Source organism: Cyprinodon variegatus, unplaced genomic scaffold (genome assembly GCF_000732505.1).
Source record: "Cyprinodon variegatus isolate N-32 unplaced genomic scaffold, C_variegatus-1.0 Scaffold281, whole genome shotgun sequence".
In the NCBI taxonomy this organism is placed as follows: Eukaryota; Metazoa; Chordata; class Actinopteri; order Cyprinodontiformes; family Cyprinodontidae; genus Cyprinodon; species Cyprinodon variegatus.
In genome coordinates this window covers 138,333-163,000 of record NW_015150734.1, presented here as the reverse complement: position 1 = coordinate 163,000, position 24,668 = coordinate 138,333, and the positions used below count along the sequence as shown (strand labels likewise).

The following is a 24,668-nucleotide window of genomic DNA, read 5'->3' as shown; positions in this document are numbered from 1 at the left end:
AGGTGTTTGTACTAAATGTTGGTGCATCGGATGCAAAGAAAAAGGAGGGGGGAGGGTTAGACCCTGTAATTCATTAGTATTGAGTTCTGTTTGCTTACTGACCTGTTTTCTAGATTTTAAGGGTCTTAGATAAATGTCCTTTAAAGCTAAAAAGGCCTCATCTATCACTAATAATTCCCCATCTCTCGTGTTTGGAGATGTATCTCCCAGAGCCACGGAATCCTCCGCTCAACTGATTAACAGAATAGAACACTCATTATCATGTTTTTCACATCACCAGACTTATTCAATAGTATGCCCTCTCACCAGGAGAGGAATGTGTGTATACAGAAAATAGAGCAGCTGCAGGTTGGTAGAGAGAGTGTTTATTTGAGGCCAGTAGTTGTGGGGACAATATTTTCTAGAGATCAGAACATGCTTGTGTTCTTTTTACCTGTTTTATAGCAGTGACAGTGATAACAAAGAAGAGGGGCAGGCCACTGGTGACTGGGCTGGTGGGGGTGTCGATAATAAGCTGTGAAGAAAAAGGACAAAGGGGAGGAAGGGAGGAGGTTGAAGAAGGGACAATAGAAAGGGGAGGAGGGAAAGTATGAACAGCAGAGGATAGAAGATGTAGCTCATAAGGTTGCTGAAAGACTGTCAAACTTCGTGGCTTAGTTGGAGTGCATCCCTCTAAAGGGGAAAGTAGCCCTGATAATGAGCAGATTATAAAATAATAAAATTCAGATTGACTGAGAAAAAAAGAATCCATGTGGTGTGCTGAGCCACGCCCAGTTTCACCCATTAACATTGGGGTAGTATTTCACATGACTGCTAGAAACAAATGGCCTGAAGCAGTGGATGTAGGAAATGCTGTCTTTTTCTAGTTTATAAAGTCAGTTATTATTTTGAGATGGAAACTAGCAGCAAACAAAGAAAATGAATTCAGTATTAACTCAGTTTTGATATATAGCATTTTATCATATATGATATAATCATTCCCACTCAATGAAGGAGCCTAATGAAGTTTACAGAGTGTGCAGACTAATGCCTGGGTAATGCTCATGAAGCCAGATTACGTCATTTCGGCTTCAATGCTCTTCCACAGGCTGATTTCCAGCCATCGTGTACCCAGGAAAATTTGAAACTGCACGGACAGCTCAGCACAAAAAAGCCCCATGGTGGATGAACGATAGCTCCTACCGGTGAAGGTTTGCAAATCTAAAAATCTAGAGACGTATTATGACTTGACCAATTAATATTACTAAGATCAACTTTGTTAAGAACTTCATGAAAGAAATGAATTTCACTCTTGAATGACGCAAAGATATAAAGATAATAAAAATTTTGGAATCAATGAGGTTTTCTACTTCTACATGTTGTGTCGTAAGCTTATGCTCAGTGCCCTACACGTCCCCTTTGAGTGGACCATAATATTGGGTAGAGCAGAGAAAAGTCCTACAGATGCTGCAAACGTTGTGTTCTGCAATTCTGATTTCCGTGCAGAAAATCGCATTATTTAACGTTATTTATACATTTTTACTCATGCTAACAAATTTGATTTATTTTCTAAACAATAAATAATAATTAGTGATGATTAAAACGCTTCTAAAAATGGGTGAACTATGAACTTTATTGTAAATATCATTTTTTTTCATTTGTATTGTGGAAGAATACAATTAAATTGGGTTACTATGGGATGTTTAGTGACATTAATCATACTTATCGAAATGGAGTCCCATTTTAAATTTGTGGGTTTTTTTAAGAGTAGCATTTGTGATTGAAGAACAACTTCAAAGTATCAATAAAGATTGTTTTTATCGCCAATTGTATCGTTATCAGGAAAGCTCAACAAAATATGGTGATAAGATTTTAAGGCCATAATGAATATATGCATCAAGCATAACCCAGGCTAAAGGCTACCACTCACCCTTTGCATACTCAATGGCAAACTCAATGCCGACCTGCGCTAGCCAAGCCTGCTCAAAAATAGATTTTTTTCGGCTGCGTAACTTCCTATTATAAATTTTTTAAAGAGAGGAATTTTCACATTGGGTTCAATATGTGACACCCAGGTGCTAAGAGGCAACAGTAACGAGGAAACCATGCGTCAAATTTACTTTCTCCATAGCAGCGTGTGCTTTTGGAGCTGAAAAAAAAATTTTTATGCTCAGCACCCATCTAGCTTATCATACCTGCAACTATGGTGTTCCCTTCATTGTGCCTTTAGAGGAATGTGTTGAAAATGCAAAAATCTGTCCTAAAAATTCTAGGAAATTTGCACACTTTTTCTTCATTGGTTTACATAGCCCTTCGAGATATTTCATCTTTGGATCTGAGCACTCGCTTTTGTTTTTCCTTCTTCCTTCTACGCCATTGTTCTGTTCTTACACCAGATTCTTTCTTTCTGCTTGTGTTAGGATGGGATTAGCAGTAATTCACTCATCTTCTCCCTGACAACAAAACTCCCAAAAAGCTGAAAACACATGGCACGGGTTCAGATCAACTATACTAGACTCTGGAATAGTTAAAAGCGTTCCAAAGGTCTGGTGTGAAATTTGCCATAGGGGCATTGTAGCATGACTTTAGCCAACATTTTGCAACCAGCCTAGCTTAACTCACATGGCTCTATCCATCACATTGTATGGCTTTTTGCTTTGGAAAAAATATCTGCATCAAAGTTTTAGATTTGCTTTTATCAGCTTTAAGATAAAATTAGCCTCACTAATCTGATAGGGACAATAAATCCAACTCAGTTAATTTCCAGTTACCTCAGAGGATTTAGTTTGAATTATTTACAAACACAAAAGCTGACGGTGTTTCTGTTTTAACTGAAAACTTACCTGAACCAAAAAGATGAGCAAGAAGTAGAAGTTAGCGATTCTTCTGAACTGCTCAAACAAGTTCTTGGGAATGAAGTTCCAAAAGGTGTACTGTGGAGTTATGGGGAAAAAATGCATATATTGAGATATATCAAAGTATAAAACACAAACATCCTCTTTCCAAGGAAAACAAATCTAGAGCTTGACAAAAAAAGGGCTCTTTTTTGAAAGAGTGACAGAAGATATTACATGGTTGCCTGGATTTAAAAACTTAAAAAATGAATGACAGTAAACTAGCCAAGACCGAAGATCTCTCACCTTGGAGGAGACGATGCGGTTGTCAGGATAACGCTGAGGGATGTAAGCCTCGGCTCCTGGAGGGGGTTCTTTATGGCCGATATAAACTGTCCGGCTGTCCACCCAGATCTCCTCTCCTGTACACTGATGACAAAACAGAGAATGTAAGGATAAAAACAGCAAAAGATAAAAACTATTTATATTCCAGGGAATAAAATCAGCAAACACCAACCATAACATTCAATTAAGCAATACAGCACTATTGTGCTACGGTAACATTCCAAGAAGAATATCAGAATGGGCTAAGCTTGGGACAAAACGTTCTGAGTTATAAATGTTTAACAATAAATACTCCAGAAATGCTAACAGAAAAAACACAAAGCAAATTGTTCTTTTAAAATGTGGACAACATGATAATGGCATTTTCTAATATTTTTCGCAGACCAAAATATTAATACGATTGTCAATGTAATAATTTCAAGGGCACCTGCATAAAATTGTTTTTAATAAAAAAAAAAAAAAAAATCTGCCATTCAGCGGACTCTAGCATTGCTTATTGCCTGAGAGAGAAAATGGGAGTGACGTATACGGTAGGACGACTTAGAGTTGGAAAAAGTTATGTACAGTTTTCATTAAAAACGGACATGGTCAGGATTTTGGGAGCAGAGAGCCGATCACAAAAATCTGTTTCTGCCAATCGCTGATTACCAATCACAGCATCAAATCCATAAATTCTTCAACTGTTGTGTCATGTACATTCAAATTGTATAACTAGGTATTAGAATTATAGCAGATGAGAAAGTATCATTAATCGACCACTGTTTTAGTGAAGACAGCAGTGCAAAGAAGCTTTTTTAAAACCAAAATGAAAGAAAGAAAATCACGTTGACGGCTGGTGAAGATGAAGTATAAAAAGATTGTTCTAATAGGTAGGACCTGAGCATCGTCTCATGGGGTTCCTCCTCATTTTGATTCCATGTTACATTACATTAAATAGTGCTTAAGTGATAGGTGGCAGGTCCTTTTGAATATCTGTTAAAGAAGTCTGTAATGCCGCAAGTGTAAGGACGGATAAAGTTTCGATGTATTTAATGGGTTGTGAGGTGAAATGGATGGTAGCACTCATAAAGGGAACTCTATGACTAAAAGGACATCTATGTGTCTGTCTGAGAACAATCTATCTAACTGATAAAGTAATTTTTTTTTTATTGCTCGCATAAAGCTAGGACAAATCTCTCTTGACAAAAGCAGGAAATAAAACAACATGATTGGCTTTAAGTAGGGCAGTGACTGTGGACACTGATTTTATCAAGGAAAACCTGTTACCGCTCGCTCTAATGCCGATTTCTTTGTTTTATTTGGCAAAACGTACATTTGATTTGTGTGCATCTGACTGTGCTAATTATTATTCCCCCCAAAAATGAAAAAAGTAAGAATGTATTATTATCTACAGACTAGGGCTGCAACTAACAATTATTTTGCAAATTTATTAAGCTGTCAATATTTTTGTTCTATTAATGGATTAATAATCGGATACCCAAAGGTTCCTCAAAGAAGACTTTTTGCGAAATTCTACCAGGTGAAACTAAAATTTGTCCACATGAGGGGTTCCGGATAAAGTATATTGACAGACAAACCTTTTTAATCTTAAATGCAAAATGTTTATATAATTTTGATTTATTTTGTTTTACAATTTTTGTATAATTGCTGCTCAAGGTGGATTGCTCTGCCACCAAATGGCTCATTTTAGTCTCTAAACCCCAGTTGATCAATCAATTACTAAATTAGTTACTGATTATTTCAATAACCGATTAATCCGATTAATTGTTTCAGCCTAACTAGAAACTATTAATAACAGGATTTGAAATGCAAGTCCAGACGAGCCGAGCGTGTGGTGACGTCACAAGTACGCTTCTTTTCCAAATGCCCAATATCTATATCGGTGCTCACATTCTCCCCGAGTCCATATTTTCCTATGTTCTTCTTAAGAACATACTTGGCGAGAACACTAGTCCGTATTCTTGTGAACTGAGAAATGGCCTAGATGTGCTAAAACAACCATCAGTGTTTCCAACTATTTCTATCAGAATGTTCAGCTAGTTCCAAAAGCGTTCTCCCTCTGACTTTTTTTCAAGCTACTAATCATATTGCTGCCGTGGCACTACTAAATTTAGGATATTCTTGTTAAAAATAAGCCCGTTCGATTCATAATAACTCAGAACCACCAGGTATTTCCAGCTGCATGATTTTAATGCAGAGTTACATAAAATCAATATCGCATTGTCATCAACACATTAAATATCTTAAGCAATGATGTTTTATAATAGTGCAGTGATGTCCTCAGCCCAAATGAAATAAGCTTTACATTTTGATCCTGTTTGATGTGTTTTGAATGTTGCTTTTGAGGCTACTGCTGCATCTTTGTTAAACAGTTGGTGAAATGCTCACAGTCACAGGTTTGAACCTACCCACTGTTTATCAACAGGAACTTTGCTATGAGGTAAAAATAGCAATGAAGCCAACACTGTAAGCCGAGTTAAGACCCCTCCAAAGCATTAGTGGCGGCAACATGACCCCTGCAGATACTGTGAAATGAAAACTGACGGCTGAGCACAGCAAGCAACCAGAGCAGTAAAAGGAAAACTGTTTACTATGAGAGTGAAAAGAACAGATTAGGACAACCCAAAAACAATCCAGAAAGGCAACAAGATGAAAAAGCAGAAGAAGAAAACCAAACCTATGGTATTTTGCAAATATATCTAAACCTATGAACATTTGCTTATTACAGCTTGAGGGGAGATAGTTTGCTGTCTTACAGGATATATTGTACAAATATAGCCTTTATTGCGGGAAAAAGATAATTTTGAAAGAAAGTCATAAGAAGGCAGCTAGCAGTTAGACACAATTGATGTAGGGAATGCAGTTACATATTAAGTAATTTTCTTTTATATAAAAAAAGGGTGTTTTTACATAACATTAAAAGGAAAATGTTTTGTGTAATAAAAAAACTGCTACACTAGGAACACAGCACCAACATGATGAAACATGGCAGTGGAAGTATCATGTTGGATAAGTATTTAATTTCAAATGTCAAAGTGGTTTGTTTGGATTTTAGCAGGAAAAACAAACAGCCTGAAGTTCTCAGGAGATAGTAGTACAAACATAAAGTAAGAATCTGTTACCATTTGATCACTGCTGCACTTTAAGAAATGGAAATGTGATGAGAGCTGTACAAAATGAAATTTCGTTTTATATGCACTCTGTGTATACATAATGACAATAACTTAAGTCATTATTTCTTTTGCATAAAGTCAAATGGAAATGATTAAAATCTGGAGGAAATGCTTTAAAAAACTGAAGCGTAAAGCATTTCTAGTATTGACCTAGCAGAGTTGAATAAACATCTACGCTACTTTTCTCAGATTTCCTTTTTAAAACAATTAGAAAAAACATTTTCACCTGATTGCACAATTATCCAATAATTAACAGAATTTCAAACAAGCAAAATTCTGACAAAAATACACTAAACATTGTTGTTTTAATGTGACATTTGAAAATGTTGGTAGAAAAAAAGGGATTTATTTTTTTTGAAAGATGTGTATTATTCCTTAGCCTTAACATTTCTATCCTTAACATTCACATCTTCATTTTTCCCCTTCACCTCCTTCTATTTCTGTCTGCACAGCTCTCTGCCTTTGCTACCACCATCTCCTGGCAGTGGATGTCACGCCACGACAGAGAGGAACTGCAGGACAGGGATTGAGAAAGACAGAGAGACTGCATTGTGGGTTTTAGTTATTTAGTCATTAATTCCCACTGATCTGGATCAGCCCTCATCCCATGTTCCCCTCTCTACCTCAGGGCTCCATCAGGCAAATTGGCTTCCTGCTTGGCTGCAGGACATGAGAGCTTTGTCTTTATCACCAAAATGGGTTGATTTTACATCAGTATCAATCATCAGCAGTGACACGTTGTCTGTGATAACAGTCCAGCATCTCACTACTGCAGCTTCCTTGCTGTTCTGGGACATAGCTCTCTTTAGCTGTTTGAACAGTGGATTTATAAAGAAAAAGCCACGGGAAGCCTGCTATTTAAAGATTCACGGATGTAGCTATAAAAAGCTGAGTATTTCTAAATCTAGCCTGGTCTTTATTTTGTCTGAACTCCTTCCTGTCACATAAATGTAATAAATGATATCCACCATTAACTGGCCTGATTAAGCCATCGTATCATGGACTTCCTCCACAGTTCTGCTATAGAAGAGCACAGCAGGCTGAACACAGATCCCTCATTAACCAACAGATCAAATCTCTCTAACTAAGCTTTAATGGACTCCTCGTGTTAACACGAGATGCTTGAACATTGACAAACGGCTATACAGGACGGCTTAGCACCACCCTTGATCTTAGTTTAGCTCATCAATTTAGCCATCACTTTGCGTGTAAAATATAGCAAATTAATTACATTTGATTTTGGAGCAGAACTACCTAATTTTCTAAACTCGCGAGTCTCCACAAGGTCAGGGGAACCAACTAATACAGTTACTTCCATATTCGATCACATTTTTTCCTGATAAAATCCGACTTTTTGAGGATTATCTGAAGTGATGACTTTGTGGTACATAATAAATTCCAAAGTCTGGATTAAATTGGAGATATACAATTTAAGGTTAAGATTCTATATCTCAACAGTCTGTTATTTAAAGATAATACTAACTAGATGTTTAAGCACTCAATAAGGATGAAAACATGTTAACAGCTGTTGTTAGATGTAGATTTAAACCAGAAACCAAATCCATTTCAAATAAATAATATCTGGTTTAAGCTTTAATAAAAAAACAAAAAAAAACAATAAAATTAGCACTAGTAAAAAGAAAAAAAAGAACCGACAATTCATAAAAAAATAAAAATAAATAAATAAAGGATCAGCTATAAGTTTACCCCAATAAACTATATTAGGGTTAATATATCAGAAGATTATTATTTTTTGTTTTGGTGATAGAAGAATAAATGTGTTGTTATGCTAAAAAATGCATGAACTCTCATTATCACAGAATGAATAAATGTTAAATTAAACATTTGAAATGTTACAAAGGTTTACACATGGTGATTTTTTTTTTTGGTACAAACAAGAAGAGGGTGAGCATATTTCTATGTGCCAATTGGATGGAAAGCTGATTTTAAGTCATCTTTTTTTCTTAAAATGCCCTCTTCATTTATTTTTTAACGGTCTGATGTGATGTTTGAATCTTAGAGAAAAATCAACAGTTTCAAAGACCCCCCCATGCCCCCTCAAACAGGTTAATATTTATACAAGGGCTGCAACAAAAGATTATTTTGCATATGGATTAATCTGTTGATTCTTTTTTCGAATAATCCATAATAATAATAATAATAATAATAATAGCAAAAGGGTCTTTAAAGAATATTGTTTTCAAATTTAAACCAAGTTAAACTTAAATGTTTTTACTCTGGATAAACATATTGACTGACAAAAAGGGTTTTTAGTCTTAAATGCAAAGTATATTTTTTATTTACAATTGTTATATAATTGCTGCTCTGAGTGGGTTGCTCTATCAACTAAAAGCATGTTTTAGAGTCTCTATACTCCAGTTAACGATAATCGATAACTACTTTCAGCCCTTAATTATACAAAATCTATCTTCTAAAGAACAGAAATCACAGCAGAAGTCATTTAAGATGTACTAATACAAAAAAAAGGTGAAATCAACAATTTTTCTTTATCATTTTATGAAACAAACAAAATGATCATGTTAGTATGGAGGTAAGGTTTTCGTGTTTATTATGGAAAAAAGATTAAGGAAAAAGTCATCTATAAAAAACTCCTTAACCCTGATCACAATCCATACAATACATTTTTCTTTAAGGATTCCCTCACATTGTGAGAAAGGCCAGGGCTTTTCAACGTTTGAGGCCCACCTTCCCTAATATGACTGGGAGACAGACATGAATCTTTACTCATGAAATCTACAGATTTTGAATTACAGTCTGCTCGCTAGGGGTGTGGGGGAAAAATTGTACCACTTAATATAAAATATCAATCATATATCTACTAATATCAATAAAATAAAATAAAAATAAAAACATCTATACATAAAACACTTGCGGGAAATGGGCTACTTCTGCATCGCTACTCCAGTAGAGGGTGCCGTGGGGCCCTTTTGCGGTGTAGCGCAACCCCATTTTTATAGTGGAGGCAGTCACATTGGCAGACGTTTACAGACTCAAACCCTAAAAACATGATCAATATCTTCTGATGATAAATTTGGCTCTCAGATTCTGCTTAATAATGCAGATTATAGAGGATTTAGAAGCGGGAATACGCAATGCCGACTGAAAAATAAGTAGGTATACGCCGTATACCCTCATATACCCCTGGACTACACCTCGGCCAAAATGTCCCCTTTCTGCAGTCAGGAAGAGTTGATGTAAGTCAGAACACAATGATTGCGGTTCAACGCTGAGAAGAAGAGACAATTGAAAGATAAAAGGCACAGTGTAGAAATCTCTCTTTTGTAGTTAATAACTAAGTTTTGAATATTTGTTTTTTGGTTGTGAGAGGTCTCAGACTGTTCATCCTTCAGAACTTGTGTGATATGTTGACATCTGAAGAGGCTGGCAGCTTTGCTTCGAGGTAGGAATGTGGACAAATAATCAACTCATGATTAATTGTCGATTATTGTGTTAGTCAATTAAAATGTGTTCCATTCGATTAAATGCTTAATTAAATACTTTATTAAATACTTATTTCAGAGTTGTAGTGTTACCACCGTTCACTAAAGGCCGTACCTGTTCATTCTGAAATGGAGCCTCACTTGTAAATCAATTCAGAGTCTGATCTGGCATTATTAACATAGTTTAATAATGACAAGGATGCAGAATACGCTTTATGCGGTTCTGTTGTTAAAAATAAACACTGAAAAAACTTAAGTTATCATCTAACTAGCGGCCATCTAGCTGTGCTGCATGACAGAGCAGCGTAACTTCTCTGCTGTGCTTATAATGAAAAGTGGAGAGCCTTACGCGAAATGTAATGTAACATGCTAGAAAAAGATATGTTAGCAATTAGCACAGTAGATGGGGAAGGCTTTTTGCGTGCTAATGCAAAGTTAATGCATAGAGCCAAGTTTGAACATTCCTCTGAGAGCAACCAGAACCACCCGTTTAAAGGTGCTGCTAACAGCACCAAGTTCCTCCAGGCACTGAATGCTGGATTACATTAAAAACAGAAAGCTACATTACAATTACCATCATGAAACAAACTGTTTTTAAATAACAATTTTGTATCTCTGTACTCTGAAAATCATTCACTTTACACATAATTAATTAATTTTACTTTATTTAGTAATCTAACAGCATCCAGTTTTGATATACCTTATAAATATAACTAACTTAAGGTGTAAGAGATTGTGTTGTTTATTCAGTCAGTAGATAATACAACTGCCACAATAAATAGTTAAAATATATGTACTACTGTTTCAATTCGGCATATTCTAAAACATATATGGCCCCTGATATTATTGGAAAGATCATCTTGATGCAAGAGAAAATTCAGTTTTTTAACGAAAATGGCGGCTTATTAATCGATTAATAATTAATTGATAAGCCGCCATTTAACTTAAGATTAAGGAGAGGGTTTTTCTTTACATTTGGAAGAAAGTATTTCATGACAAATAAGGCCTATAGGTTACTTTGAAAGGCTTACAAAAGCATAATATAGGACATTCGATATAGTGCTATGATAAAGCTGTGCTCCCAGCAAGGACAAAAGACACCAAAAGCCTAATGATCGGCTGACAAAATACCTGGGACAAAATTTGAAGGCTGAATGTGAGACTATGTTCCTTAATGTCAACATTTGTATTCAGATAATGTCTCGGCTTTCTTCCTCACTTGACTCACTGTGATCCAACAGTTACATAACTCTTTAATCCAGCTGTGCTACTTCTCCTCTTCACTCCCTCTGCTCACTCCTTTTTCCCCTGCCACCGTAATCTGCATACCAAAAGAGCTCTCACTTTGACTGCTCTTGACGTCAAAACACCAATATGGCGTTGAAACCCATTCTCAAAATAAAATAAGTCTCTTTGGACCTTTAGGAAATTTCACATACCCCTAGACCACCTACATTTTAGTAAGAAGACCTTATTTCATGACATTGTCGCAGCGTGGTGGGGTAAGCTCAACCGGTTATTTTGTCACCGGCGGTTGCTATCTCTCCAGCAGCACCCCTTCACCGCGGGGCGCACCAGACAGAAATAGTTTTCCTGTAACAGCGGTAAACGGCAACGTAGCCTTTTTATTTTCCAACTTTTCTTTCTTTTCATCAGCGGTAAAAGCACGGGTATATTTCATTTAGAGATCATATAGTTTGAAAGCCATGTAACAGAAACTAGGGGTCAAAGTGAAAACAATTCATCATAACCTACAGTGACGCTCACCAGCATTTTCATACACAGATCATGACCTCATACAGCTCTGACAGTCTGCACCAGTCAGAGGCATCACAGCATCGCTATTAATACCACACAAGAGTGGGGTATTGAAGAGAATGAGACATACATCGCAGATACACGGACCCCCTGTTACTAACAAGCAGACAAAACCGGGAAACGTTTTTGGCACATTTTACAGGTGAATGTAAAAATGAAGTCAATCTCTTCCTGCTGCTTACTGACCCAGCCGTTTTGAATGAAAGGACACTTCATAGAAAATGAATCACAGCAAATTAAGGCCAATTCCTTTTTTACACCAGAGAGACAAATCTGAAAATGATCAAATAATAAAAATGTATCAGCTAGCCAATTCCCAGATGGTACAACACTTCACTCAGATATGATTGTGAGTTAAAAAAAGAAGAGCAAACCAGCTTACCAGGAGTGTAAATCAGCAGCTCTATCATGATACAATACAGTGTTGAGTTGTTTGGAGGACAAGAAAGTCTTTGCAGTTATCTCCAAGTTTGTCACAATACAATATTGATCAAGTTCAATTAGGAGGCCTGCATACATTTGACTCAACATCTATAAATCTAACACAGTCATTAAAGGTATAGTGAAGGATGTTCTTTTTCCAGATGGTTCATCAAAATAAGCTGTCCTCGTAATTGTTAATCATTCTGGTGATATTTTAACTTGAGGCCGTCCTGTGTTCGTCCCGATTTTCAGTTACCGGTGGTGAGTCTGACATAGTGGAGAAGTTGCAAATCATCATATTCAAAGTAAGCTTGTATGAGCGATGCATTAATAGGCGTTCTCTCTCTGGAGTGGGTACAGGGTTGTGCACATGCATTTCTTTTAAAAGTGGAGAGGGTGGGTCTTTTCAAAAATTCGTTAAAATCTTCCACTATACCTTTAACATTTGAAGCCCAAGAAGAGGACCTACTGCGAGGTCTTTGTGAATTCTGAAATTTGTTTTCTGAAGAATTGTTTGCTAAAAAGCTTGGGAAGATGAAAATGCTGTTAAACTTAATTTATTTCAAATAGGAAACTTGTCTATCCAAGTTATTTGAGTATATAATTCCCACTGTCCCACGCTCTTATGCTTATATTTATACCTAAGGGCTGGGCATACTGTGTTTTGCAAGACGCAATAATAACATTAATTCAATGAATAATGAAAAATACAAACAGTAAAAACTGATCAAAGGATAGCTGCACACTAACGCAGTAGCAATGCTCTTTCACTTATTGGCCAATTTGGGTTGATAGACTAGTTGGTAAAGGAATCCTTCCGATTCATCCCTATGGCCAATCAACCCCTGCCTACAAATGTTGCACTCTGTGTCTGCAGGTAGGAGTATATACGTGTTCACATGCATGCAAGCACACCTGACTTAATGCAAGTCTGAGTCGGTGATAGAATATGAAGCGCATGGGGCAGGCAGACTCATTGGCAGGGGGGGCGGCCTCATTGGATTAAGCTACAGTAGGGGAAACGCTAAACCTTGATATAAACCAACATCAAACCAACATCACACGCTTATAACTACATGTATCAAAATAAGGTCTTTACCTAGCACTGACATTGTTCTGCAAGATTTCTAACATATTTGGGGCAAAATAAGCAGCTAAATTTGTTCAAAAAAAAAAATATTTTGGTATTAACCATAACTGAAACTTGACACTGGATTGACAACTAATCATGTACTCACTAGAACCCTGGAATAATCTAACATCCAAAAAATAAGTCTCAAACAAGCAGGCTACAAATCTTCATTCTTAATTTCTCTCATAGCAGGCCTAGAGTTTGCTGTTCATTTCTGAAGTCATCTCTTTTGTCTTTAATGTAGTGACATTAGATCCGTGTTTCACAGCCTTAGGGGTATCTTGAAGGTTTTTTTTTTGTGTTTTTATTTCAATGTTTCTGTGTGGATCAAGTAAGGCTGGGCGATATATATGTTGTATGGACGATAGAATGATAGATGTGTCTACAGTGCTAATTCTATTTTCTCATTCCTCTAGTTTCTAACACCATTTTATCTTGTATTCAAGCATATAATTCCCAAGGCAGACTATGATGAACATATTAGGCCAGGCATACACTGTACAAGTTCGCTCTTTTCGGGCCGATTCTCCAGTCATGCGAGAATTTTTTCAATCGACCTGCAGTATACAAAGGGTAAAGAGGGGTGTATTATGAAATTTAGGCAGGATCGGGATGAGTCGGTAATAAATATGACACAGAGATACACACACAGTGTTTCCGCCACAAAACACAGCAAAGCAAGCACATCAATCAAGGCACGGTGCTGAATAAAAAATTATATTGTTCCAATACAAATTATATTGTCCCCCTTAATGAGACACAAAGGATCGGAGAGCCAGTCGACCCTGGCAGGGCAGCAACCCGCGCAGCTAGGCATTCGTACGCAACCCTAGCAGCATCTGCCAGTGCCAACGGCCACCCGTCATTTATGCCAAACTTCGAAGGAAAATCTTTCGCCCAATCAGGAAAATGATCGTTCACGCCTGGAGCGCATGATTACAGAAACCAAAATATGTTTCCGGCATCCCCTGAACCCACCTAGGGCTCGTGGACAGCCGAAACCAAAAACAAGTTACATCATGGTCAGAGCATGGCAGAGAGAGCTCGTGAGTACAAAAACAAATTATATCATGCTCTCAAGGAAACAGAAACTTAGATAATGAGAGCGCTTAGGTAATAAGAGTGCTTCATTTGTGATACAAAACTTGTATGATTGTCAAAGAACATAAAATATAAAACCCATATATATCAAGGGGCTATTAGCTACACTGTACAACAATTGAAATGATCATACAGTGTGTGCCTGGCTTTTGTGTAGTCACGCAGCCTACACTCATATAAGCCGTAAACACGTTTTTTTTTTTTTTCTATCCATAAAGAAGCGCTGTTTTGCAACATGATGCTGCTTTATGGCTTTTGACTCACACACTGCTTTTTGACATGCTTTACGTCACTTAACTAAGGAGAGCATAGAGATAGAGATGCAGGAGGCTGAAGTCTTGAACCTGTGATTGCAACAAAGACAGCTACGCCGGAAGCCCTAGATGAAGCACTTTTACCACTTTTACAGAGCATATATGCAAACTATGCTACTAGACCACTTGCTCACCCGACGGCAACACAACAAACCTCTTCTATCACCTAAAGAAGAACCAGAAAAAAATACATACGAGTCCAAACAGTTTACGTGGGTTGTGAAACAGTGTGAGGAAGTTGCAAGAATAAAAACCATAGGATTTTGAAAAAAATGAGAAAGGTAACTGTATCTCTACTGCTTCCTCATCTGTCGTCATCTTATGCATATATACTGCTGCACTACAATTTATTTTTCTCTTTTATGACAGTTTTGTAAATGTCACTTCAAAATAAAGTTGTAAAAACTAAGCAATTATATTGTTTTATCATATTTTTCAGAGATTAGCTGAACTTACATAATTGGGGCATACCCGGAGGGCCATACCAGAAACACCTGGAGCTCAAGGCTCTAAAAACAGTGGAGATGGTTTTTTGACTTCAGGAAGAACTTCCCCAGCTATCCCCATCACCATCTGTGACTACACCATTGACACTGTGGAGTCTTTCTGCTTTATGGAAACTATCATCTCTCAGGACCTGGGAGATGATGATTCTCCCAGTTAATGTTCAGTGGGAGCTGAACATCAACTCCCTCACCGAGAAAGCCCAGCAGAGGACGTACTTCCTGGGATCTCAAAATCTGCCTTTTTTAGACTTTTTGTCCTAACCAGTTAAAATAGTTCTAGGACTCTCACTCAGTTTTGCACATAACGAGACTTTATTGACAAATGGTTCAAATGCTTTCAATGTTTGGAATATTGTTCTAAAAAAAGCAGCATTCTGCTTTGCTTGTTGGGCATTTGGCAAATGTCTCAGATACGATGCATTAGTGAATGAAGGAGCGAATAACTGGCAAAAGACAATGAGCAAGTTTCAACAATGTAGGCCATGTATGTAGAAAACAGTAATTGAACGGATGGATTAAACAAGTTCCCCCTGAAAAAAAAAAACTGCAAAGCCCAAAGATGGTGCACTTCTACTCCTCCGTCATTGAGTCCATCCTCAACTCCTCCATTATCATCTGGTACGCTGGTGCCACCACCAACTGGGCAGACCGCGGCGTCTCATCTGGTCTGCAAAGAAGGTGATTGGCTGCAATCTTCTTTCTCTCCAGGGTCTGTAGCATCCAGGACTCTGAGGCGTGCAGGGAAGAATGTGGCTGATCCCTCGCACCCCAGCCACAAACTATTTCAGACACTTGCCTCTGACAGGAGGCTGCAGTCATTCAAGACCAAAACCTCACGCCACAAGAACAGTTTCTTCCCATCTGCTACCAGCCTTATCAATAAGGCCCAGAGACCCCATGACACTGACAACTCCCTCCCCCATTCAGGACGTAGTAGCCACACTAACGTAGCATCTCTAGAAACTCCTGAGTTACATTAACGCACAGCCTACTGTGAATATAGTACATAGCTATATACTATGTATTGTATACATTTTTTCTGATTCTGATTCTATTACAATATATATATCGTTATTGTGATATAAAATAGTCCATATCATTATATATGATTTTTTTTTTCCATGTCGCCCAGCACTAGGAACAAGTTTCTCTGCTCCCTCCCTGTGGCCCAGACACACAGCAAGACAATTCTCATAACTCCACGTGTGAGAGGTTTCTTGCTGTTGGTTCTGTAAATATTTTGACTGTGTATTGTTGGTCATTCTTTACACAGCATCAGAGTAAACACTGTGACACTAAATGGGAGGCTCTCACTTGCAAAGGATGACTTTAATAAACCTCCCTGAATTATTTCCAACCACAACGGTATAGTTTCTTTCTTCCATTTCCTAATTTATAACCCTCTAAACACAGTTACACAGTCTTTATTCTTCTCATTTCCAATTTAAGGTGCAGCTCAGGGAGATACTGTAGGCCCAGGAGTCACGTCATAGTTACATACCAGGTAAAGAGAAGGTTGTAAATTACTTCTTGTCCTCCTGAAATATGTATAAATATTTTTACTTTTTCCGATTCAAAAATCGTTTTAGTCATTTTTCATATTCCTATTTATCCATTTAAGTGTCGCCTTTAAGAGCCTCTCTAGATTCATTTAAAACTAAACAATATCTATGGCTTATATCAAATAATTTACATTCATTTCTCTATAACAGTTTAAAAGATTAAGAAATATTTCACTTACGGAAAATGACCAAAGCGTGTACATAAAGTTGAACCAACCAGTGATTATAGGGAGACAAAATACAGCTTATATGGCCTCAGACCTGCTCTCCCTGGAGTAAAGTGGACTAAATTAAAAGACCATTCTTCAGAGGATGGAGCTGATTTATTAATTCATTACCAAGCTGCATTTGGGCCGTGACCTTGATAGGGCCAGACGACTCTCTCCATCTGAAAGGGCTTCGACTCAACTGCTTACCACATTTTAATCACTTTGCAGGATGTAATGTTTGTTCTGCTGTGTAGACCCATTACAGAAGCATCTGCTCAGAAAATGGGAGGGTTAACAGGAGGTCCCGTACATCATCCTTCCCTTGAATTGTAAATCAATATCCAGATAATTTAAATAAAGATAAATACCTTGCAGGGTAAATAGTGTAGGAGAATTTGTTAGGATGCAGTGGGTTGAGGGATGGGGGACGCGTTCAGTGACCCATTTCCCCACTTCCCCCTCCTTCTCGTCGTCTGACTTTGAATCTAAACTCCCTTCATACAGTCAACCATCATAAACATTCCCCGTTACGCAGGCAATTTATAGGAAAAAAACCTTAATGTCCCACAAGATGACGTCTTAATACAGAGACTTTCTACCAGGTTAAAGCAATGAAAATATGTGAAAACTGCTGAAGGCTTCAGCAGGCCTGTCACTGTGGGTTTTTCAAACACACTGCACGTTTTTCTTCCCCCTGTAATTCAGCCGCCCACCGGCCAGCTGCTTTCTATCCTGCCATATAATCAGAGGTTGCCGAGGGCAGCGACCCATTCAGACCAGGCCGACCAGTAATGTGGCTAACGTAAACAGCTCAGCTTTACACGGCTGCTGTTCTGTGGACGCTTCCACCTCGCTACAAACATGCACTAGTTTTCTAAACAATGTTTCCAACAGAAATATCTGGCTAAGTAAACCAAACTCTGATTGGGATCCAATATCTCTGAATTCAGCACCAAAGGAGAGATTGACTTTTGATTATTCTATTTTTTGTAAAGCTATTGAAAAGATAACAATGTGAAAAGTGTGGTATGAAAAGGTATTTTACCCACTTTAACATTCACAGCTCTAAAGAAAATCCAGAACAACTGTCTGGCATAATAAAGAGGCCTTCTGTGTCTAATCTAAGCTAGTTCAGCTGTTCTAGAAAGACGTCAGAGGATGGCTGGAGAACATTTAGAGAAAAAATAACATCATGAAAACCAGACAGCACAACAGACGGGTCAGGATCAACACAAGTTTTAAACATCTCACTGAGCTACGTTCAAACAATCGCTCACATAAAAAAGGGGGAAAGCCTTGCATCGCTGCCAGGCACCGAATTAGGATTGGGTATTGTTTTTTAATTTAAGCCATTCTGGATCTGATTGCGTCTTTCTATTCAGGTTCTGATCGATTCTCAACTCTTCTAAGAAGGATCATAAAAGGTTACATGTTATAAATTATATGGCTAAAGGACCTCAGTCTGTTTAAATGGTTTGAACTTAAAGTTTAATTCCTGGAACGTCTAACTTTGTGTGAACGTTAATATAAACGATCACATAGTTATTTTTAACTACGATAAAAATGTCAGAATTATGAACTAATATAAAGCTTATGAATCACATGAGTTATGTTTTCACTGAGCTTTGTTGTTTAAAACATCATTAAAACACATTTACATTTATCCAATGCCTGCATGTTTCTTCTGCCGCACAGGACAATTTTATTATTTCATTTACCCGATTCTGAAATCGGTGCAGTGCTAGGCTGAGTGCAGGAAGGTTGCGGAGTTTATATCCTAAGCATTGTTTGCTAACCTCTGTTTTCACATGATCAAATTTTATACTTCGCCATTTAGTTAGCAGGTTTTATCATATGGAACAGATCCCAAATGAACAACAATAAACAATGGATGAAGTTATGCTTTAAATTATTCATAAATTTGGCAGCTCTACGCTAAAATGCTTTTCATTATATCAACCACGCAAAGGAAACAAGTTGGTTTACTGTGAAGATGTAAAGTAAGAGGAACAATACATATAAAATAGGCTCTGTTTTTCCTGCAGAAGGTGCGCAATGAACTTAGAGGAAGGAGAAATTTCCACAGGGAGCCTATCGTAGCACATTACCAGTGCAGCAGGTCAAAGAGGAAGCTCTTATCCTGACTCTGTCTGTGTTTAATCATGTCAACCATTAGCCGTGCTTTGCAGTATATAATCCCATCACCGGTGTCGCAGGAAGCCGTCTGGTCATTTCCTTTATAAACTTTAAGCCCCACCTTCGAATGCAGCAGCAGAAACAGATGGTTGCGCACACAATGCTGCAGATTCTTCTGCGCTGATAGTTGGTAGCTTGCCGTTTCTGTTCAGAAGCCTAAGCATTGAAACTAGGAATGGAAAATTTAAAAAATTTGCATGATTCCCGAGAAAACTGAAAGGTTAGAACGGGTTCTGATCGATTCCCGATGCCCAAAACAATAGCTAAGCCACCTAAATTGAAAGGCCGGGCAAAGAGAGTATGGATCAGAGAAGCAGTAAAGAGACCCCCCAAAAAAATACAAAAAACATAAAACATGTGGAAAATGGTGCCTTTCACGTGTGACAAAACCCCCCCCCCAAAATTTCACATAAAACCGCTGTTAACATATCAACCCCACCATGAAACATAGTGGTGTTAGCAACATGTTGTGGGAGAAATACCTTTCACCAACAGCGTTAAGCACACCTGACAGGGATGTGGATAGAGTTAAATCCAGGTAACAAACCTGTTATAAGCTGCAAAAAACCAAGAGACTAATGTGGATGCTCACATTCCAGCAGGGCTGCAACCCAAAACATAGAACCAGTGCAGCAAAGGAATGATTTAAATCAAAGCATATAAAAGAGTCAGAATCAAAGTCCAAATCTAGATCCAATTGTGAAGCAAAATCCGCACAAAAAACTACTTTTGTAGACACTCTTCTTCATTTTGTACTACTGAAGGTTTGTGGTTATTTGTGGTTCTACGCCGTCTTGGCTTATGGGCGGCGAGTGAAAGAAGTAAAAAACATTGAATAAAAAAAAACATTAACTATTTAAGCTGCCTGTAGCTTCATGGAAAAAAAATGTGAAAAAGGTTAAAAAAGGTAGAAGCAGCTAAACTAACAAGAAATGCTGTCTAGCTAAACTGACAGAGCGCAGGGGAGATAATTAATAAGAGAAGTAACCACAAGGCTATTAGCAGCTCTATAGAGTGGAGGAGGTCACAGCTCAGGAGAGAGATCTGTTAAATGTATAACTATCAAACACGCACTAGACAAATCAGATCTATATATATATTACACTATCAAGAATATATCCACTGTTAAGGAATGTTCTGTTTAAAATGAGCCGCAAGCCAGGTAGGGTGCATATTAGGGCTGCAACTAACAATTATTTTGTAAATTTATTAATCTGTCAATTATTTTTAAAATTTTATTCCTCTTAAATACAAAATGTTTATATATTTTTTAGCATTTGATATAATAACCGCTGAAAGTGGGTTGCTCTGTTAGCTAAAAGTATGTTTTACATTATCTATACTCTTTGATCTCTATTCCCTAGTGCATATACAGCAAATACACTTGTAAGTCAAACAAAGCCAGATTTGATGTTTTTACAAACAAAATTACAAAATTCTACATTGAAACAATTAATCGTGATTAATCGATTATTGAAATATCGACAACTAATATAGAAATCAATTAATCATTAACTGGAGTTTGGCCAGAGCAGCCCACCTTGAGCTGCACTTAGATCAAAATTGTACAAAAAAAACCAAAAAAAAACAAGTATTTTGCATTTATAATAAATCAAACATTTTCATCTGTCAATATTTTCTATCCAAAACTGAAAAAAAAAAATTGTTTCATTTCTTTTTGTTTTACACTTGTGTAAATAAAATGACAAATAAATCTGCGTAAGTCTAAGTCTAAGTTTAGTTTCACCTGGTTTAATTTCATAAAAGAATCTATAAGGAACCGTTTGCCATCGGATTATTACAAAAAATTGACAGATTAATCAAAATAATCGTTAGTTTCAGCCCTAGTTCTATGCATTAAATATTTAACACTCAATCGCCACTGTTAAACATGGTGGTGGCAAAATCCTTGCTATGTGGATGGATAGAGCTAGGGGTGGGTGTTTATCGTATAGTTCATTATCATCACGATAAGTTTCTAGTCATTATAAGAAACTTAATTTATCATCTAAACAATAAATTTGAATCATTTGGTATAATTATGGCTCTAAGTGAGTTGCTCTGTCAACTAAAGGCACATTTTAGTGCCTTTAGTTGCAAATTATTTCAATAATCGATTTATTACGATTAATCCGATTAATTGTTTCAGCCCTAGAAATAACTATACATTACTTGGTTTAACAAGTAATGTTTCAACCACCCACCTTCAAAATGGTTCGATCCATCATTCTACCTTCAAGGACTCTGGGAGGGAGTCAGTCTGAGCTCTCTGCAGAACAAAGCGCTTCCTTATGAGTGATGGACCTGCGATAGCAGTGTGTGTCTGACTTTAACCAGAATATGTTACACTGCTCAATTTATACTTAATACCAACACATTCATATGATTACTAGTCCATGTGTTTGCTGTGCTTAAACTGAAAATAGACTTTTTTATGTGTTTAGGTAGGAGTTTGCTAACCTTGCAGGTGTTCAGTACAACTGTCCGGTTTAAACTGGAATGGGAGAAGGTAGCTGCTGTCATATGCATGTGTTTATAAAAGCCAAGATGCTACTAATGACAAGCTAACTGGATGCCCATTGGGGTGGCAGGGGCATCGGAGGCACAGGAGTTTGCGATCGGAGGGTTGTTGGTTTGAGCCCCAGCTCCAGTTTTCAGTGTTGTTGTGTCAGTGGGCAAGACACTTCACATGCATTGCTTATTGATGGTGGTCAGACGGCCCGGTGGGGCCACTATATGGCAGCCTCGCTTCTGGCAGTGAGCCCCAGGGCAGCAGTGGCTATAATATAGTTTGTGCATGAATAGGTGAATGACTGAATGTGGTGTAGGACTTATAGGTACTTATGGGGACTAATGACAGGCCCCTATGAGGAGAAGTTCTGTTCTTGGGGTGGGGGTAAGGTTTAGAGCTAATGTGTGAATTAAGTTTAGATGAGTCCTAAAGCTGATTTACACTCAGAAAGCAGGTCGTCTGCCTGTGTGTCGCAGTTAACGCAGATATTTCCCCGCCCCTGCTGCAGACACTCAGATGCACCTATCCAACAGGAGACTGGAGGTCTCTGATTGGTCAAATCTACATCCACTCTACACTATCCGTATTTCCTGTTTGGTACCTTACCAGCTAGAAGAGCGAGGTGCGCAGGAATGCTGGGACCCTTTTTCCACCTGGATCCCCGCTCTTTTTCACCTTCATGTCCCTCTGTTGTCACACAAACTTGCCCCCACTTCCTCAGCGCCTCGGCCGTATCCAGACCCACAGCTAGTTTGTGATTTTCCCTTTTGCGTTGTGGCGTGGAATAACATAGCGCTGACCACGCTTCAAAATTGGGCATAAATCAAAAATATCTGCAACAAGCTCACTGTGACACACTGTTGCAGGAGTATAACTAGAACTTTAAGTATGTGATGGTAGTGGTTGGGGTTAGGGCAAGGGTCATGGTTAAGCCATTGAAATTAGTTGGAAATGAATGGAAGTCAAAGGAAGGTGCCCACAAGGATAGTGTGACACAAGATATGTTTGTGTGAAAACAGCCTCATCATGGTCATTTCATTACTTGTTTAAAAAAAAAAGAAAGAAAAGCAACGTGATTGGGGTAGGAGTAGCCCAAATAAATGTTTATATTTCTTAATAAATCTGAAAAACATTATTTTGATGATCGCCCAAAATTAAACGCCTTCCAAAAACATCCATACACCTAACATATCAGTGGACTTCTGTCTAAACAAGACGTATATAGTTTTCCTAATAATCCTAATAATTTCCTAATAATCTTTATGCTTTACTTGCTTTATTTTACTATACATGGAGAAGAAGAACAGAGAGATGAGACAAAGCAGAGCATGGAAAGAGAAGAAGAGATGCAGCTACCACACCAATTTAACTTAAAATCTGCCTTTTGATTTGAGAGATAAAACTACTGGGCCTACATAGGTAGAAATATTCTAGTTTCCACTCACTCAGTTTTGCACACAATAGTGCCTTTCTAGAAAACTTGTTAAAAGAATTTAAATGGTAGAATATTCCTGTCAAAAACAAATGCTGCTTTCTGCTTTGATTGTCGGATATTTGGCAAAAGTCAGATGTGGTGCATAAGTGAATGATTGAAATTGGTAAAAGGCAGTAAAGCAAGTTTAAAAAATGTTGAAAATATATGTAGAAAACAGGGAAATTTATCAGGCCTGATAAGGCAGCTCTCTGGGAGCTCAGCACACCTAAACCTCTGACCCTAGAATCGCCCCTGGCTTCAGACAAGGTGTTCCAGCCAAACAATACAACCAAAAGAGATTGACTGAGATTAATTTGTTTTATGCTTCCATTCACTTATTTCTACTGGTCTATCACATCCAGACGTGTTTGCTGTAGACTGTGTGTGACAAAACGTGGGGCATGAATATTTAAGCAAAGCTCTATAAATAGGCCAGCAAAGTTTCTATCTGCCCAACCACACACACACACACCCACACACACACACACCCACACACACACAAACACACACACAAACACACACACAAACACACACAGGGTCTGCAGCTACTGGCACTTTCTCATTGAGCTCCAAAAAACAACAGTGAGGCTTCTGCCAAACCTGATCCTGTGACATGTGCATGACTGCAGATGAGCAAAGCATCTGTCATTCTGTGTCNACACACACACAAACACACACAGGGTCTGCAGCTACTGGCACTTTCTCATTGAGCTCCAAAAAACAACAGTGAGGCTTCTGCCAAACCTGATCCTGTGACATGTGCATGACTGCAGATGAGCAAAGCATCTGTCATTCTGTGTCACCCACCTCTGGGGGAAACCAGCGCAAGCTTAGAAATAAAAGCTGTTTGAGTTCATGCAGACATGGAAAGATGGTTTAGACGGTGGCCCTTACGTATCTGCTGATGATGTTCCGAAGCAGGTTGAAATCCATCCTTCCAGACAGCTCCGGTGGAGGCAGAGGCAGAGACGGCTCAGCTCTCCCTGGATCTTCCTCAGCGCTACCTAAAGAAGCGCAGGTTTCCAAATGGATCCATCTCTCTCCGCCACCGGCGCCGCTGCCTTTTCTGCGTTTCTAGCGAAGAGCGACGGTCTCTTTTTCCTCTCTCAGCTACTCCGCTCCTGTGATTTTCATGGCATCCCTGGAAGGAAGACCCACGCAGCCCCCCGAGCTCCCAGCCCCTTAATCCCGCACCGCCCGCCACATTTCAACGCGCGTTTCTTTTCTCTTTAACCGTTCAGCTGCTTCGCATTGTTTTATCTTCACTGTTTGATAAAGGGTTTATTCATCAAACAGATGCGTCCTGGCGGAGACGGAGTGTGTGCGTTCCCGTAGTAAGAGCGGTGGCCCTTGGTGTGGAGCTGCCAATCGTCAACAGGGCGCACTCGTCAGATGACTGCGTGACGCATGCGCAAAAGCGCTCCTCTCATCTCCAATTTAAATAGCTCTGATGCAGGGAGCACCTGCTCAAATGGGAAAAAAAAGAATCCCACTGCAGTCCATAAAATCTTTAAATAAAGAACAAATTCAGGGGGGGGGGAAAGATCCAATGAATCTTACCCTATACTGTAAACCTTAATTAGACCGTGTTACTTTCTCCATTATGTTCTTTGACAAAAATCTCAAACT

At 38.2% G+C, this 24,668-nt stretch overlaps 1 protein-coding gene across 4 annotated transcripts in view; it reads right to left on the bottom strand.

Annotated features, from left to right (window-relative positions):
* Positions 1-24,418, bottom strand: part of LOC107090109 (probable phospholipid-transporting ATPase IH) — a 52,101-nt gene extending 27,683 nt beyond the window's left edge. For all 4 annotated transcript variants that reach the window (XM_015383297.1, XM_015383299.1, XM_015383300.1 and 1 more), the window contains exons 1-4: positions 23,934-24,418; positions 3,120-3,242; positions 2,823-2,912; positions 434-514 (exon numbers count right to left, since the gene is read on the bottom strand). In XM_015383297.1, coding sequence (XP_015238783.1) covers positions 434-514; positions 2,823-2,912; positions 3,120-3,242; positions 23,934-23,972 — 333 coding nt within the window. In that variant the 5' untranslated portion in view covers positions 23,973-24,418. The remainder of the gene's footprint in view (positions 1-433; positions 515-2,822; positions 2,913-3,119; positions 3,243-23,933) is intronic.
* Between the last annotated feature and the right edge of the window lie 250 nt (positions 24,419-24,668).